The 18831-nt window shown below is 40.0% G+C and overlaps 1 protein-coding gene across 2 annotated transcripts in view; it reads right to left on the bottom strand.

Moving 5' to 3' along the window:
- GABRR3 (gamma-aminobutyric acid type A receptor subunit rho3) overlaps window positions 1-18831 on the bottom strand; it is a 40154-nt gene continuing 21323 nt past the window's right edge. Inside the window, exons 3-9 of one of the 2 annotated variants that reach the window (XM_065076820.1) lie at window positions 14237-14304; window positions 12507-12730; window positions 9987-10069; window positions 8994-9134; window positions 6122-6274; window positions 3574-3770; window positions 1-2577 (exon numbers count right to left, since the gene is read on the bottom strand). In XM_065076820.1, the coding sequence (XP_064932892.1) occupies window positions 2275-2577; window positions 3574-3770; window positions 6122-6274; window positions 8994-9134; window positions 9987-10069; window positions 12507-12730; window positions 14237-14304 (1169 nt within the window). In that variant the 3' untranslated portion in view covers window positions 1-2274. The remainder of the gene's footprint in view (window positions 2578-3573; window positions 3771-6121; window positions 6275-8993; window positions 9135-9986; window positions 10070-12506; window positions 12731-14236; window positions 14305-18831) is intronic. The other variant, XM_021287783.2, reaches the window with a different exon arrangement.

Consider the following 18831-nt stretch of genomic DNA (forward strand, 5'->3'; position numbering starts at 1 on the left):
AAGGTAACCAACAGGTTCCTCTGTGGGAGCAAGCTGTGCAGCTGTCAGGCACGTGCCTGGAAGGTAAATGCAAGCATGAATCTCTTTTCCTCAACACTTCCCTGTGTGGACCTGCCCACTTGACAGGCTGCGTGGGGCTCAGGCTTTCGCTGCCACAGATGCTGTAAGAAATTTAGAAGAGGGAACTGGTATGGGTCAAGAAGCACATGGGTATTTATTCTGTTGGCGGCTGAGGATTCACTGTTGGCTACAGAACAAATATCTCTTCCTGTAAGGCAGATTATTTTAAAAATTACGTGACAACAATGGTGATATATTAGTTCATGTGAAAAGTTTAGGACATGCACATCTGGAGCAATTAGGTGGGATCTTCTCAGGCAATCTGGAACATCTGTGCAGGATGCCTCCATAACGGCAGTGCAGTTACAAGGTTGTCATGGTAATTTTTTTTATATATCTATATTACACACTGGCTCAGCTTGAGGTCTAGTGTGCTCTTGCTGTTGCCAAAGCCTGTGTGTGCCTTGGCTTTATGTTCCCAGCATTGTCATTCGTGGTACGGTTCTGCTTTCCATGACAGGATTTCCTGGAATAGTATCAAAGTCGTCTTAGCTCAGATCATTTGTTTGGCAGCAAACTGGCTGGCAAAGCACCCACTCACTCCATCAGATTTCAATCACCCAGCATGCAGTGTGTCACCAGCTCCTCCAGCTCTGTAACTGGGAGCTTGACAAATGCAGCTTTTTGAAAGAGTAAAAGACACCACCATGCTATGAGCAACAATACTGGAGTAGGAAAATCAAGTAAACCAGAGAGTGGTTCAGGCTTCCAAATTTATTCCCACTTCCTAATTTTGACCAAGCAATGACCAAGCATTTATTTTGTGACATTTTTTGCCACCACAAATTGTTGTTTTGAACTGGCTTTGTAAATATAACTCACTTCATTAAACAACAGACAAACCCAAGAAATTAAATGGGAAATGCTCCATATTTGGGAAAGTTGCAAAAGGAATCTTGATTGTTTTCTGGAGCTGTGAATACTTTTTATGTGTCCATGAACATCTTTAATTCAACCTCTTGAGCCTGAACCTAAGGATATTTCCATGTAGGATTCATCTGAGACCAACAGGATACCTGTATATGGCTCTGTTTTGGCACAGCTGCTTTCTTTCATTTTCTGTGTGTCTCAGCATGGTATCTTGAACTGTGCTGGGGATCAGTGCTGCAAGCAGGCATATGTAGCTTCTCCTCACTGTAACATTCAACCTCAAAAGCCAAAGGGAGAGAGGAAAGGGGCAAAACCCCATGCTCAGGTATGCAACATAAAACAGAAGAACCAAGTGCTGCTGAAGACATGGTTTGTTTGTTTTCTTGGCATAGTTTTCTAAAATCTCTGCCTCAAAGCCTACATTTCTGAAATGAGCAGTTATGCAGAAAGCAGGTGATTGCAGCAGGTCTACACCAGACACAGGTGTCTGGGTGTCACATGAGGGGCATAGCTTGTGCAGGTGACACTCGTCATCCACCTGGGAGGTTGATGTAAGACACTGAGTGCATCAGGTCTGAGACACTGCTTCTCTGCTGCCTCTTGGACTAGTGAGCAAGATTTGTTCAAAATAGAGGCCCTTCCCAATGGTCCTCTGGAAAGTCAGGGGCAGCTGACAGGGTGAGGGTTTTTCTTGGAGTGTTGGTGACGCATAATGTACAAAGCCCCATCAGTTTTGCTTCCTGCTCATCCGTACTCCACTGCTAAGCTGTAATCACTTTCCACCTAGTTACCATCCCAGGACAAAAGCTGCTGAGCTGCATAAAGGTTGCCTGGCAAAATCAAAATGCAGCAAGTGAAATAAGGATAGGAGCTATTTGAAGGCAACTGGTGCTGATTGTCTACTGGACCACAAATGGAGAACAAACAGGAAGGCTGATTAAAGAGGAATAGTTAGAATGTAGGTCATACCTCAGATGGGAGCTGCTGTCTGCTCAGGTGTGTTACAAAGGGCTCCCTTAGTGAGCAAACTGCTTCCAGGCTACTGCAGTAGTAGCATGTGCATTAGATTGCCTCAGTGAAGCACTGCACAGTCCAATTGAAAAAGAAACTAGAAAGGTGAAGGGTTTTCATTAACAGTTTTGCTGCTAACCAGACCATCTTTCGTATGACAGGGAAGTCAGTTTCCGAAACTTTTAACCCTTTCGTCTAGTGCTGTTGCATTATTTTTAAAGCACAATGCTACCCTCATACGCAAAATCATGTCTAGCTTGTAATGATATTTGTTCATATGTACAAACCCCAGTAAAAAAAGTTGAACACAATGTACACACTGGGAAAAATAATCCTGGAATATGTGTCAATAACATGATTGTTCCGTAAAATAATCCTGCCCACGTTTCCCTTCACTGATCTCTTCCTCTTTATGCGAGTTGTGTCCACGTTGGAGATATTGGCTGCACGTGCCTGGGTCTCATTCTCTTCACAGCGGTCTGAGAAAGCAGTCAGGTCCATGTCCACATCCGTGTCGTGGAAGCAGCCGTCAAAAGCCATTGCTTGTACTGCATCAATACTATACATTCCTGAAGCCTGGCAAAAAGAATAGTTATTCTCCATCTAGCAGGAGCCATTTTAGTAAAATCTAAATAAATCAAACAGAAAATAAAGAGAGTTTTCTCTTCAGTGTTGTTCCCTCTGTGGAGAGCATACATAGAACAGGGCTACCTCACAGTATTGCTGTCTGTGGCGCCTGCCCTCTTGGGCAGGGCATGAGTGAGGAAGGGGATACATGCAATAAAACACACTTGTCTGACTGATAATTGCCAGCTTCTAGCTGGAAATATGTGCCTCAGCTTCCAAAACAGAAAAATCGAGCTCTGCCGCTCCTGTAGATTTGCACTGCTGGAGTTGTGGGAAATTACCTCAGACATTTCTGTGAGTAGTTTTTTGATGGGATTATCAAATCATGTGAGCAATATATGCACCCTTTTTGTGTTTTTCCCCTGGTGATATTCCAACAAATGAGTTTACATGGGGCAAGCATCTTGAAGCAAAGATTTTAAGTGAGCACTTCATAGAAAGCAAATGTTTAACTTGTGGACATTTCTGCTTCGGGCACTTTTCTAAAAATGACATTGTCATTCATTTGGTCTTGGGACAAAAAGGCACCATTAAACCTATCTTCCTAACTGAAAATGGCAAAGCAGAAGAAGCAGAAATAGACTCTCTTTCACAGAAAATAGGGAGGAATACTGCATGAGTGCATTCTTGGGTATATTTCAGAAAGCGGAAAAATACCTTGATCGATAAGTATTTGAGAACAGAATGAAAGTTACTTTCCTCTGGGAGGGAGGGGGAAGGAAAAAAAAGTCAGGAGGTGTACTCCCTAGCCTCTGCCATGAGAAAAGGAAGGGAAAGAAAACACAGACCTTCTCAAGATCTCAGAGAGCATGATACATTTTCTCCTGTTAGCCAAGTAAAGTGAGATACAGTGCCGTTACTGTGCTGTTATCACAGTGGTGTATCAGGATTACTCTGTGGCTTCTGTGATGTTTTCTGAAGGCAACAAAACACAAAGGATTGTACCTTGCCCCTTTTTTTGAGTTGCTTTCTCTCTTCAATTGTGGTGAGATAGTTCACTGCTGCATATTCGATGACGGACAGGAAGACAAAAAGGAAGCTGATCCATAAATACACATCCACAGCCTTTATGTAAGACACTTGAGGCATTGAGGCACTTACTCCTGTCATGATGGTTGACATTGTCAGCACTGTTGTTATACCTGCCAGAGAAAAAGGGGAGGTTATCATAATACTGGCCAGATGGCTCTGTTTAGCTCATTAACATTGCTTGGACAGCACAGCTTTGTGAGGGCATATGATTGACGCTGCCTTTAACTTCATTGCACAGGCTCCGAAAAGCAGAGTGAACCATGAAGGACTTATCACATACAATACTGAAACCGGTAAATCATCTCTCTGCTCAGGGTGTGCAGTTAGAGCCGTGGCACACGAGGTTCGAACAGCAAGGACACAGCGCTGGTGATTCTACAGCATAAGGAATGTGTTTCTGTGACAGCTTTGGGTACTGCTACGGAGAAATGAAAGTGAGTTTGCGGTCTTCCCTCACTTCCCAGAGCCAGGGTCTCTGTTATGCACTTTATTGGCCTGAAGAATCACTAAAGAATCACCAATTTCCCTCCTAACCCCGTCGCAAGTTGTACTTCTTGAGAACATACATCAGCTTGTGTATTTCTGTCATAAACTCCTTGGCTCTCTAAAAACACTCTAGTATCAAAATGCTATATCGAGTGAAACTAAGAAATATTTTTGTTGACTTCAGTGTGTCCAGAATTTTATGCTCCTCTTTTTGATCTCTCCTCTTACATGCAGCTATTCATCTAATTTTGTTTTGCTCTGTCTCAGGGGAAAACAAACAAACACTATACACACAAACCATGAACAACCAACACTAAACCAGGCCCTGTTTTTAAAGAAATAAGTATTACACTGGAAATTAAGACATCTCAATTAATAGCATGGCCTTTCAGCTGGGTCATGTAGCCTTTTTCCAGTTTCATGCTAGTTCAAGTCCAGTGGAACATACAAGTTTTCCCTTTCCCTCTCTGCAGGTTCCTTTGGCTGAAGGATGGAGTTTGAAATATACCATATAAGAGGAAGTCTGTTTATTTAAAACATGTATACTGTAGGCTAGGGAGCTAAACTTTTAAAACTTTGTTGTTAAAATTGCCTATAAATTATGTATGTTTATGCTAATGAAGTGTGTGTTATTCATAGAATTCCTGATGCACAGCCTCCTGCAGAAATCCGTATATAAATTAAAGAACATGATCAGTAAAACCATCTTGACAATGTTACAGATGGCCTACTGAGAATTAAAACTTTATTTTTAAAGATAATTTCTTTACAAATAGAAGGAATTGGTAGATGCATTAATAAAAGTAGGTAGGAGGTACCATAATTTGTTTTTAGACTAACAAATAGATTTATATCTCATGTATTAATAGCTTTAGACAGTGCCAATAGAAAGGGATCTGAGGTAGCTACAGTCCTATTTTTTGTAGATTGATAGCTAAAAATTGAGGGCTTCCACAGTACATGCAAGTTTCTTAAACAAAAATCCTCAAATTTTCAATTGTTTAAGAAATATGGCAACATGCACTTGGCTTCTGGGACTCCCACCAGTGAGAACCAACAACAGGAGCTTCTTTACTAGTTCTTGAACCAACAGTTGCAGGACTCAGATGCATTATGATTACACTAGATATCTTAATAAATTTCCATCCGATTTTCACAGAGATGCTAATCTTTGAAAAAAAGGTACTGATTCCAAGGCCATCAGCATTAAATTCCAACAAAAGGCAGCCTCGAAGCGGTATAATCCGATTCATCACTGAGAAAAACAATAACTTTATGAAAAAAAACACTGTAATTCATATTTTTTTTCTGAGCTGTGCTGTTCAGAACTGGAAGTGTGAGAGGAGAAAGATGCCCAGCTTATTCCTTGGCTTCACAGAAGCCTGTGTGCCTTGCAAAGTTAAGGCACCAAAGTGCACATTTTCAATGTGCCTAGCAAAGAATGGCTTTGCTGCATAGGACAAGTCAGGAAACTGGTTCCAAGTTGGTAGGAAGATATCAAGTCTTTCTGGAGAGAAAGCAGAGCTGCCAAGCTTTTTAGGTAGACTGTGCTAAGCCTATTAAGTATCTCTCATGAACCACGGATTTGGGGAGGGATCTCACTACCTGTCACTATCTGTTACTCGGCTGAGAAGAGGGAAGGAAAAAAACAACCCAGTCTTTGAAAAAAATTTAAAAAAAAAAGAATTAAGTAAAATGCTACATAGAGAAATCTGTAGAATCATCCCTTTTTCCTTCTGTGATGTGTGAGCTCTTTCATAATATAGCAAAGCCAGTCTGAACAAACATGCCATTTCCTAATGTAGAGGTTGACTGAAGGAGTCTGTGGTAGTGGCAACAGTGGCAATAATAGTGTTATTCAGGCAATTACCTGATATACTTGCTCATGTCCTGTGTAAATAAAAAGTTAGGTAACTCCAAAACCTCTCCCCTATTAATTCTATACCTCCCAAAAGAATATACAATAAAAGTTTACCTAGTGATACCCTGGCAGGAACGGCTCTTCTGTCAATCCAAAATGAAACCCAAGACAGCATCACCATCAGCATGGCTGGGAAATAGGATTGTAGCACAAAAAAGAAAATGTGTCTCCGGAGTGCAAAGTTTATAAAAAGTCGATTGTACCAACCTATTGAAAAAAGAGAGAGGAACAGTTTGGGAGAAGAGATCTGTGTTAATTTGTGAGTTCTGCTCACTGTGTCCATATCAATAATAGTAAATGCCTAAGAAATATTGCCACCACCTTGGTTTTATATAGTGTGTTACAAACTATCCATCATACCTTATTAAAATATTGCTGCTTTGAGAGTGAAGCATCATGACTGCATAAATAAAATACTGTTTTATAATTTAAGTTAGAAAATTAAAAGGAAAAAAAGTAAATAGACTTAAAATCAAACTGCCGGGAGAATACAGACAGAATATAATTGTCTAGTCCAGCTAGGACAGTGAAGCAAACACCCTGAGTCCCCCAAAAAGTAGCTTGCCTTCTCTCACTCTACGAATACTGGACAACAAGCAACACTTTTCCTACGGTCAGAGGGATTTGCCTGCCCAGCCTTGACTTTAGAGGAAAGGGTGCCATCTAGTGAATGTTGAGACGTGCTCTGCCTGTGCGGCAGAGCATATATGCTAAAGCTGCGATGGGAGGGAAATAAGGCAAGAGTGACCAACTGTGCAGCATCTGCCTGTCCAGTACAGCTAGAGTCAGCAATAAGCCTTTATGGAGTAGTCATGCCATCACAAAGAACCACTTTATAAAAACTAATATCTCAACAATAACCCCATCTAATATTGGAAACCCCCTGTGTGTTTCCCGTCGTGGAGAAGGTGTTGTCCCAAAAATTGATTTAAATTTTTGTTCCTTTGGAGGCCAGGGAACTCTGAAAGCCTAAATGCTATGCATGTGTAGTTCACTGAGATTCACAGGACAGGATATGTAGAACCTAAAATAAAGAAGGCTGCTTTGTGAGCAGCAGCATTTTTGTCCATTTTTGCCTGACACTATTCAGTGGGAGATGGCTTCTCTTAAGAGTTGTGCTGGTTTTTCCCCACTGTTACTTACTTGAGGGGGGTGGAGTCTGTGTGTAATAATTTTCTTCCAAAAAGAAGCAAAATAAAATAACAAGAGAAAAGTGGAATCTCCTGACTGAAACAAAAACTCAACACTAAATAAAAGTATCTGTCCACAAAAGACAGTATTCTAATTGGCAGATATCATGCACACATTTATTCAGGTACTTCCCAGTGGTCTCTGCAACTTAAAAGAAGTCTTTCACCTTTACTCTGCTGGGCAAGCTCATCATCAAAACACCTGCATGTACGTGTTAAACAGTTGTACTTTGCAAAATCAAACATGCTGTGAAAGTGCTGCAAAGACCTGGATACAGGGTTGTTATGAGGTTGCACTGTTGTGCAAAAGGCCATATTTGCTTCTGTAAATATTTTTTTTATGAGAATAGCAAGGCAGAAAGAAGCCAGCTGAGTTCCTGGAACCCAGTTACAACACACAGTGATAGCAGTTGGGTGAAAAATGTTCTGGACTCCTTCTTGCAACAAGGACAAATTTGACAGTTCTCAGCAAAGCCCAGTTATGAGGTAAGGTGTCACTTGCCCTTCCCTCACATGACAATGGCTCTTGAAAGCTGCAGCTCTGTTCTTAGCTCATACACGAGCAAGAGATAAGGATGAAGAACCTGATCAAGCTGTGAATTCCTCATTGCTTAGGCTGCTTCATAATTGAAACTGGAATTTCTGCATTCAATATAAGCCACGGCAAACTTGAATGGCTCTTTTTTAAGTGCAAAAATAAGCTATCCTGTAAATAAAATAGACTAAATAAACCTATTTGCTGCTTTCCTGTATGTCTTTTTTTTCCAAAGTGTCATGCATATATATATATACACATATATATATATATATAATATGGAATAATCTCTATTTTATTAATCTGCCTTGATATAAAGGGCAATATCCACACTGAAATGAATTGACCCAGACTGGACAGTACAGTAGCAAGCATGCTATTTTATCTAGTTAAAAACAGAGTACTTACATATAGAGTACTTCAAAATTTATAATTGCATGTACAAATACAAAGAAAATAAAACCCACCTTGCATGAAATCAATACTATAAGAAACTCCTAAAGCCTTATGCAGTTTGCCAGAAAGTATAGCTCAAGATCTAGAGGGAGAAATAGAAGCCTGTCTGGGTCAGACACCTGTATTTAAACAATGTAGCACTGACATAAAGGCATTTTTTTCCTGCAACTTCATGTATAAATAGGGAACATTAAGCAAACCATGAATTAGACCTCAATAGATTATAAATGCTCTCATGCGGAAATCTTATAGTTAGTAGACTTATAATGACATTTTGCAGCTCCAAACATGTGAAGGTTTTAGACAATACAATGTACTGGGGTTTCTCTTCTTTGCTTTGTAGTACTTGGCAATTTAGGGCTTGAATTTTCAAGCTTTTCTGTATAACCAGTACTCAAAGATTCCTGTAAACCAAATACTCCAGTGACTTTCAGAGAAGCACCATGATTTTGCAAGAGCTCACAACAGTATATATTTGGTTGTTGTGTATTTTTTCAGGTTCTTTTTGTCAGATGTTGAGTTACAAGTATTATTATGGCCTCTTCTTCCAATACCAAGAAAGTGTTCCGTCTGTAATATAAAGAGAACTGAGGACCTAGGCTGACAAATCAGTGCGATTGTGACTTCATTTTAAGTGAGATCTCTGAGCAGTAAGTTATTTATTAGCAACAAATTTGAATGAGAAATACATTCTGCATGATTGTGTCCTGAGCTTCTCTCTTCTAATGATAGGGGCTTACTGTACCAGTACTGCTGTAAAAAGCTAGTCCACTGGAAGCACTGAATTCTTCGATGAAAAACTGGGAGAGGGAGATGTGCTCATCTGTGCTCAGGGACTTGTTTCCATGTTTCCAGTATAACATCAGATCATCTTCATTGTATGCATCTATGAGAAAGTAAAATGTGAATCACCTCATCTGCTGGAATAATGCTTCTGTTTTCTTTTCTTAGGGATAGGAGACCACTCAAACAATTTGGGGAGACCACTCAATTTGGAAAAACCCCAAAGAAACACATTTTTCACATAAATTTGCCAGTTAGTTGACATGGAAAAATCTGCAAAGACCAAATTCCATCTTGTTCCAAGTGGAGCCCAGTCCCGTGCCCTGCCAGCAGCTTACCTGACAGATGGGGGACATGGGCTTGCCTGGGGTCAGAAGGCACATAGGATCAGAGCTCTGGGTTGCCACACTCAGCAGAATGCATGTTATAGCTGGGAGTCTGTTATCTTTTTCAAGACTAAACAACAAACCAGCATCCCAGTTTAACCCATAATTCAAATAAGAATAAATGTTGAGGTATTAAAAGTTTCTGCAAAACAGAATTACCTTTTGTTGTCCAGCTCTACAGCTTACTATAGACAATTGAGTCAGCAGTGAGAAAGCAGGCATTTCACAGTAACACAACACTCATTTTAGTTTTTCCATAATGTCAAATATTGACATCATGTTTTAGTTTTAACTTGCACTATTTTCTCAGACAAAAGCAGGATTTTTGAGAGAGGGAACATTTTTAGATTTAGGCATACAAATATTAACCCAGTCAAAACAAACCATCATGCTTTATCTGTCCTCCAAAAGCTCACTGATTTGTGGAAAGATCCCAAACCGGCTACGGTTTAGTATGTACTGATTGATTGGTTCAGGTCACACATGAATATGAGCAAAAAAGGTATTATAAACAACATGGAGTGCTGGTGAGAAGGCACATGTGAAGAACAGGTATGAATTAAACTTACAGCTTTCCAGTTCTAAAGAACAGTTCTGAGTGTCCAGAGGAAACCTACTGAAATCCATGAAACACATAGCAGAAACTGTTATTCTGCAGAAAGGAACAGAAAAACAGAAATTAAACAAAAAAATTCACGCTTTCTTAGGATGGTGGGATCTTAGTGAGATCTCCAACCAATCTGCTGTTCAGAATCCTAATGACTGAGTTTTCTTCTTTTTTAGATGCTTCTAAAATGGCTTCAAAATCGTGAGATAAAACTAAATCAGGGAGAGAACATATTTTTTTAAACACAAATAGTCTTTCTTATTAAGTGCATTACCTTTCATTTTTAAACCTTTACTGGCCTGATCCTTCATTAGCCTTTCACGCATTTAGCTTTGAAGAGTTATGCTTATGAAGATTAACAAGGGGAACTCACATTTCTTGGCTGGATTTCTTATAGATTGAAGTACAAAATATTACAGGTTAGAGCAAATATTATTCCAACTGCTATTTTCTCAGCTAGAATGGTTATAATATTTGATTGCACAAAAAGATAAGCTGCAATTTCTGGAAGACTACTTTCCTCTTCAACACTATGGAAATGCCTTATACTCTAAAAAACTTAAGGAAATCTAGGTAAAGTCATTATTTTGCATTCCATCTGTGTTTTCACAAATGTTTAGAAGATAAATGTCCCTTGACATTTTAACCAATAAACAAGCAAAAAGGCTAGGGGCAGCAATTTAAGTATGATAAATATTGCCCAATTTCCCTTTCTTGTCACAGCTTGCATGTCATTTGATCTTGTTTGTCATTTGTTTCACTTTGATTTTTCAGTTTTCCCCAAACTGAATCCTACAGGGATTTAAGTGATAAGAGCTATACTGGGTATATAAGTGATCTTTGAAAACTTGTGATTGGTAATCACACTATAGCTGAATTTTTATGTGTAGGATTTGACTGGCTTGAAATGAGATTGTAAGAGTGGTACATCCTCAAAATCATGCATAAGACTTCCACATTTTAGCTTTTGACTAAAGGATCAGGGGAACAACAAGAAAACATTGATTGAAAAAAAAATACTATTTCAGCAGCAAATCTGGATTTTTGTTCCACTTTGCTTCAATAAAATCCTGGATGCTAGGCACTGAAGAAAAACTGTGGAATACGCAAATTTCTTGCACATAAGTGTTGGGAATATAAACTACCCACTGCTTGTAAAACTGGCAATACAAAAAGGATGTTCTAATAAGCATTGGATTCTTTAGGAACACATGCATTACCACCACTCAGGCTAGACATACATTGCTTCACTTTAATAATTTTAAAACCTTGGTTCACCAGCCTTTAGATCACCCCTTTCCCTGCCATTCAGTTTGATACTTCACCCCTCCAGCAAGCTGACAATATGTTTGCCCATCTTATGTGTCTTCACCACCCTTCCTTCCCCCAGCTGAATGTACATCACACTCCTCACATTAGAGAGCCACTGCTGTAGGCCTTAGTATAGTAGTATAGTTCCTCTGATCCCTCTCTCTTTCTCATGAAGCATGGAAATGAACATACCAATAAAATGCATACTTCACCTCATTGTTTCTTACTGGTCAGTGTGATTCTTGAGCATAGACTCTTTTAAAGTGGCATACAGCTGTTGCTGTGAGGGTTTCTTCATGAAAGAGTAGATAAATTCATCACTGAACAGTTACTACATAGCCAAAATCTCAAGTGTTTGCATAAATCTTAAGACTATCCAGAGCAGATGAAGTATCACCTCTGTGCACAGCCTAATTAGTAACAAACTGGAGAACTGTGATTTCTGCAATGCACAGGCCTCAAGGCCTTTACCCTAGGGGGAAAATTTCTTCATTAAAATTATTTCTGCCACATCATCCAAATCTGCTTTATAAAGAAAAGGAGTAACATGTAGATAAAAGGGCAACACACTTGATGACCTTGCTGTTGCAATCCTGGAACAGCTGTTTGACTTTCCAGTTCATCGTAGTCACACACCTGTCTAACAGTGATGGCATCAGTACCAATAATCTGCTCTCCCTGCCTATCTGGAGCCCAGATTAATATCAATGGCATGTTTACAGGTATTGCAGGTTAAAAATAGCTGAAACAGACAGTTTTAAAATACTCAGGGGGAAAAAAAAAAATCTTTCCTTTCTTTGCTAATAATTTTGGGCTTTACTCAACAGTAAAACTACTGTAATATTGCTAAAACCACTGGCAATGAATTAATACTTGAAAAACTTCAGCACTATTTACAACATGAAACAACTGCCATTATTCTGTGACAGGAAACAATATGTGAATGATAGAAAAATATGCCATCCATATATTATCAATCCTAAATTTGATTTTCCTGCTGGTACAGACAGTGGTCATCAGTTCCCAGTATCTGATGTCAGAGGATTACTGTCAGTATATTATCAGAATCTTAACTGCAAGTATTTCCAGTAATTTCTTAGTGTACAGGCTATTGTTCCACACTTACAGTCATTAATTTTCTTATAAAAGGGTTCTTATAAAAGGTTCTTACCGTAGACTGAAGAGCACATTGCCATCAGGGTATACTCGGAGCATGATGTTTTCCACAGTTGTATCATGGATGAAAGATCTTTTGGAGTGTACAAAAAACACATCAGGTACCCAGATCTTTTTAATCAGTCTTCCATCAAAAGTCATACTTTTGTTTTTGTTACTACGAAATGAAAGTCTCTCATCCTTCCAGTAATGTCTGAGATACAAAGTCATTGTGAAGTCCTTTGTTTAATTGAAAATAAAAGAAAACAATGTTTTATTCACATACAATAGAAAACAGTACAAAGTAATCAACTCATGTAAAGGATCAGTTTCTTCTCTGGATATCATCTGGAGGATCCTCAAGGAGAGGAATCAAATGCCACTTGATGAGTTTAAATATGGACTGGAACTACCTCTGAGATACTGGCTGTTTGTCTTGTCACTTGTGTGAGTCTGAGTTTCATACTTCATTTATACTTAGATAAGATTTCAGTGGCCTGCTGGATTGGGCAATCAGTGAGGTGAAAAAGAAACTTTAAAACCAATCAAAGGCAAATGGAAAGGGGTTTCTTATGGAAGTCTTCGCAAGCTCTTCTCAGAATGGACTGTGGCTCCTTTACAAAGGGATTAATTTGAGTTCTTCATAAGCCTTAGGTCAATTTGTAAAATTCGTTAACTTGTACAAATATTGGGATTTTAATTAGTGTATTTATGAATGAAATGCATAATAAACAATATTATTAATTTCCTAAGCGTAAATAATTACATTTTACAATAATTCTATCTTTTTAATATGAAATATTATTCCAAATATTTTATCAGCTTATTTAGAGTAATAACGTAGCTGAAAATACACATGTGGAAAGAGATGGAGAGGATGCTGCAAATCCAGTCTGAGCTTCTCCACAGCCTGACTGCTCTGTGCTCGCCTATTTAAGTTTTGCATTATTAGACAGACATCATTTGTCTCCATAGAACAATTACTTCGTATAAGAATACTGGGAAGATAGCTGGGTCTTCCCTTGTAGTATGATTTTATGCCCCTGTAATATGATTTTATGATTTAGGTAGGTTTGCAAAGGAATACAGGTGTTCATACTGACAGATCCCATTGCAAACTCAACACCTATGACTAGAGCTACACTCACTGTGAAAAGATACTGTAAATGAGATCTCTTTGCAAAGTTAACATGCCCTGCTATTCTAGAAAGGAGCAACTTGGCACTAATGTCCGGGTGGCATTATTAGTGACAATTTCAGCTGAGTTATGAGCAGCCTGCATTCCAGTACTACAGGTCTTTGACTACAGCAAGGGTGTCTCCTTCCTGGGACCATTTCTGGAAGTGACTTTTCTATTTCCATTTGTTATGGCCACAGCTCCACCGTGTCAGAAATAATAGGAATATTCAGATCTGCATAAGTAAAGGAAGCAAAGAATGTGAAGCCACATTGTCTAACATGCAGAGCACTAAGAGCTTATGTGGGAGCCCATGGGGCTTACTGAATGGCTGGGGTTTTCAAATCAGAGCACTGTCTACTCTGATCTGTTCTGCTTGCCCAGGGAGAAGTTCAACATGTGCTCTTCTGTAACACTTACTTTAAGTTACTTACGTGCTTCAAGGCAAGGTTGTGTTCTTTAAGAATTTGCTTTCTTTAGCTGTATTATTCTATAACATCCAGCTGGCTGTTTCTGAGCCCCTGAATTTTGGCTGAAATTCTTTATTCCAGTTCTGCTGACCAACTTACCATGTCAACTTCAGATATGCTGTCAATGCTTTCTACCTGCACATCAATGCCCACAGGTATTGGTGACCCTTCAATGTAACAGAATGGAAGAGTGATGAGGAGCATAAATCCATATTTTTTAAGGGAAAAACTGTGTATTAGAAACATACAGAGAGCAACCCATCCCAGCATTTATTATGATCTGTTCACCTTAGTACACTGAATGAAAAACTTCATGTCAACAAAGTTAAAACCCAGTGCTAAATAGTTGTAAAAATAAGTACAAAATCTTCAGTGATCTTTTTGCAGCCAGACTAGTTGTTATTGGCATTGCGGCTTGGACAGCAGTGACAGCTTCCTTGTGGTGCCAAAGCTAATGAACTCCTTGGAGTGCTATTTAGAACTGTCATAAGGAAAAGCTGAGTAAATATACCAAATACCTCAAAGATTACAAAGCTTACCAGTTCTTATTCCCACACTTATAAACAAAAAATCTATTATGCCTCCTAATTTTCTTTGGTTACTTAACTATTTAAAATTTGGCATAAATATTTCTGAAAAGTGATTGCTTGCTCACTACATCATAAGGGAAAAACTGTACACACACGAAGCATTTTCTGTGATGGAGTGTTGTGTATTACTGAGTACATAATTTATTATCCAGTACAATACATACCAAACTGCACTAGATTACTTTACGTTATATACTACCCCACTATTTCATGCCACTGGAAAAGGCCATGAGTTTATAACATGATGGGATCTGAACAAATTATAAAAACATATTTGCATTTTTACAATAAGTGACTAAAATCAATTAAAAATTACAGCAAAATAGAAAATTATTTCCAGTCTCTTCAGTATACAATATCTAGAATGAAGGATCTAGTTCTATATGGATTAAGTACCTGTGTGATTTTCAGCAAGCATGTCATTCCAGTAAAGCAATTGACTAATCACTACCTTACAGAAGAGAGGAAGAGAAAGAGGTGTGCATATATGTGTATACTGCTCCCCGAAGCATTTGGCATGAAAATCTATAGCAAATATTGTACATGAGATTCTAATTACATTTGTTAAAAATAGCCCATTAAAATATTTTCAAAGTACACATTTAAAATAAGCCGGTACAAAACATGAGTACAAGGAAGTCTGAACAGCAGGAGATAGCAACAGTCTTTTAAAATTGTCTTTATCTTTTTCTTGTGATTTCATTTCATCAGTCTCAAGCCAAAATTGTCCAGAAATATCACTCTCCTGACAACCAACCACAATACTGTGTCTCTTTTGGTATTATCCTTAACATAGCAGCCACTGAGGATTACACAGCTGCCTCCAGTTCTTACCAGTAGAGATCTTGAACTATTTTTGAGGTATTTTAAAATCTGTCTCTGTAATCTCTTGATTTGACTTGTATTTTTTAATGGAGAGTTTGGCCCTGCACAGAACAGATGAAGATGCATTGTGAATGGGAAAGCAAGGTAAAATGTGTTCAGAGTTAGCAAGGTACACAGGAGCATGCTTCTGCACTGACAAGAGCTGTGCTGTCTGACTCAGAAATCATGCCTGCCTCTGAGAGATTCCGAATGCATTGTTTGGTCTGTTAACCAAAGCTCAAAACAGCATTCAAGACTTCAGACAGCAAAGTTCAGTCAACTAATTTATTGGTAAAACACTAGACAGCACTCTCCTTAAATAATTGGCATGACGCTAATGGGATGGAATACCCTTGTTGATCTGGATGTCAGTCAAGCTCTGCCCCATCTCTGCCCTCCTTCCTCGATGCCTCACACCTGTGGGCAGAGTGCTCAGAATACCCTTGGCTCTCAGACCAGAGCAATTAAAAACATGAGCTCTGTGCTGGGGTGTTATCTGCTTGTTCTCAAACTAAGTGCAAATAGTGAGTGTGCCAGCTGTGAAAAAGAAAGGTTTCTAACTGTGCGAAGAAAATTTACCCATTTTCAGTTGAACCAGTACACAAGTAAAGGGAGAAGGAGGAGAGCATGGATGTGTAAGAAGCTCCTGTCAAAGCTCAGATGGAAGGATGTTTATGTAATGTGGAAAAGGGACAGACCACCTGGGAGGAATACAAGCAGGCTGTCAGAGTATGCAGGGATGCGGTGAGGAAGGCCAAAGTCCACTTGGAAGCAAATCTCACCAGGGATGCCAAAGACAACAAGAAGGGCTTCTTCAAGTATATCAGCAGCAAAATGAAGGTTAAGGAAAATGTAGGTCTGCTGCTGAATGAAGAGGGTGCCCTGGTGACAGATGGTACAGAGAAGGCAGAGTTACTGAATGCCTTCGCTTCCATCTTTACTGCTAAGATCGGCCCTTGGGAATTTGAGACTCTAGAGATACAAGAGAAAATCTGGCAAAAGGAAGGTTTTCCCTTGGTTGAGGAGGATCAGGTTAAAGATCATTTAGGCAAACTGGACATCCACAAATCCATGGGCTCTAATAGGATGCACACACGAGTGCCAAGAGAGCTGGCAGATATTACTGCTAAGCCACCCTCCATCATCTTTGACAGGTTGTGGAGGACAGGAGAGGTGCCTGAGGACTGGAAGAAAACCAATGTCACTCCAGTCTTCAAAAAGGGCAAGAAGGACAACCCAGGAAACTACAGGCCAGTCAGCCTCACCTCCATCCCTGGAAAGGTGATGGAACGACTCATTCTGGATGTCATCGCCAAGAATATGGAGGAAAAGAAGGTTATCAGGAATAGTCAGCATAGGTTCGCCAAGGGGAAATCATGTTTGACCAACCCAGTAGCCTTCTATGCTAGTATGACTGGCTGGGTAGATGAGGGAAGAGCAGTGTACATTGTCTACCTTGACTTCATCAAGGTTTTTGATACTGTCTCTCACAACCTCCTCATAGGCAAGTTCAGGAAGTGTGGGCTGGAAGAATGCACAGTGAGATGGATAGAAAACTGGCTGGATGGCAGAGCTCAGAGGGTTGTGATCAATGTTGCAGGGTCTAGGTGGAGGCCTGTAGTTAGCGGTGTTCCCCGAGGTCAGTATTGGGTCCAGTCTTGTTCAACCTGTTTATCAATTACCTTGATGAAGAGACTGAGGTACCCTCAGCAAGTTTGCTGGGAGGAGTGGTTGATACAATAGAAGGCTGTGCTGCCATCCAGTGAGACCTTTACAGGCTGGAGAATTGGGCAGAGAAGAACCTGAAGTTCAACAAGGGCAAGTGTAGGGTCCTGTACCTGGACCAGTACAGGTTAGGGGCTGACCTGCTGGAAAGCAGAATTGCAGAGAGGAACCTGAGAGTCCTGGTAGACAACAGGTTGACCATGAGTCAGCATGGCCAATGGTATCCTGGGGTGCATTAGGAAAAGTGTGACCAGCAGGTCAAGGGACATTATCCTCTGCTCTGCTCTGCTCTGCTCTGCTCTGCTCTGCTCTGTTGAGGCCACTGCATCCAGTTCTGTCTCCCCAGTTTAAGAAGGACAAGGAACTACTGGAAAGAGTCCAGCAGTGGGCTACAAAGATGATTAGTGGCCTGAAGCATCTTTTTAATGAGGAAAAACTGAGAGAGCTGGGTCTGTTCAGCCTGGAGAAGAGAAAGCTGAGAAGGGATCTTATTTATGCTTAGAAATATCTCAAGGGTGGTGTCAAAAGGACAGGACCAGACTTTTTCAGTGGTGTCCAACAATAGGGCAAGAGTCAATGGTCACAGACTGAAGCACAGGATGTTCCATCTGAATATGAGGAGAAACTTCTTTACTTCGAGGGTGACAGAGCACTGTCAACCCAGAGAGATTGTGCAATCTCCTTCTCTGGAGACTTTCAAAACTTGCCTGGACACATTCCTGTGCAATCTGCTGTAGGTAAACCTGCTTTAGCAGGTGGGTTGGACTAGATGATCTCCAGAGGTCCATTCCAACCCCAATAATTCTGTGATTCTGTGTTTCTGTGAGACATCTGTCCTAGATGTTGACTCGCAAGAATATCAATGTATATATCCAGCCAGGCTTCTTCATGCAAACCAATAAAAAATGTTATGCCTCTCCTAAACCAGTTTTGACCACTTCTTGTCTTTGTTTTGACCACACCACAGAAACAGTTTACTTATGCTACATACCAACTTGTGGCAAGTACTGGTACAAAAATGTCTGCTTGTAATCTAAGTGGAGTCATCCTCTCACTATTCCACTGAAATCTAAACTATCTTGTAAACTAAAGACAGGTTTGGCCTAAGTAGAAGTCAATGTGGGATTTATACATGATGTGAACATCATTCAAAAATGGCATTCACACATGGCATTCACACATCATTTAAATGCAAACACTGCAGAAAGCTGAGCTGTTTTCTATCAAGCTCCTCATTTGCATGATGAAACAGGAGAAGACTACATTGCAGAGCTGACACCCCAGTACACAAAGCAGGGGGACCCAGGGAGCAGGCTAGCCGTAGAAGCACCACACACCAGCCCAGGAGCATGATCAGTACAAAAGCTGACTAATATGTGAACAGCATTGAAGACAGACACCTGGCCCCAGCCTGGGGCTCCCTTTGAAGTCCACATAGTGTAACAGGCACTTTCTAGATTTCTAACTGGGTTGAGGTGACTTGTGCCTTGGGAAAACCTGTTGGTTACCAGGGTT

The sequence above is a fragment of the Columba livia genome, chromosome 1 (genome assembly GCF_036013475.1).
Source record: "Columba livia isolate bColLiv1 breed racing homer chromosome 1, bColLiv1.pat.W.v2, whole genome shotgun sequence".
Lineage (NCBI taxonomy): Eukaryota > Metazoa > Chordata > Aves > Columbiformes > Columbidae > Columba > Columba livia.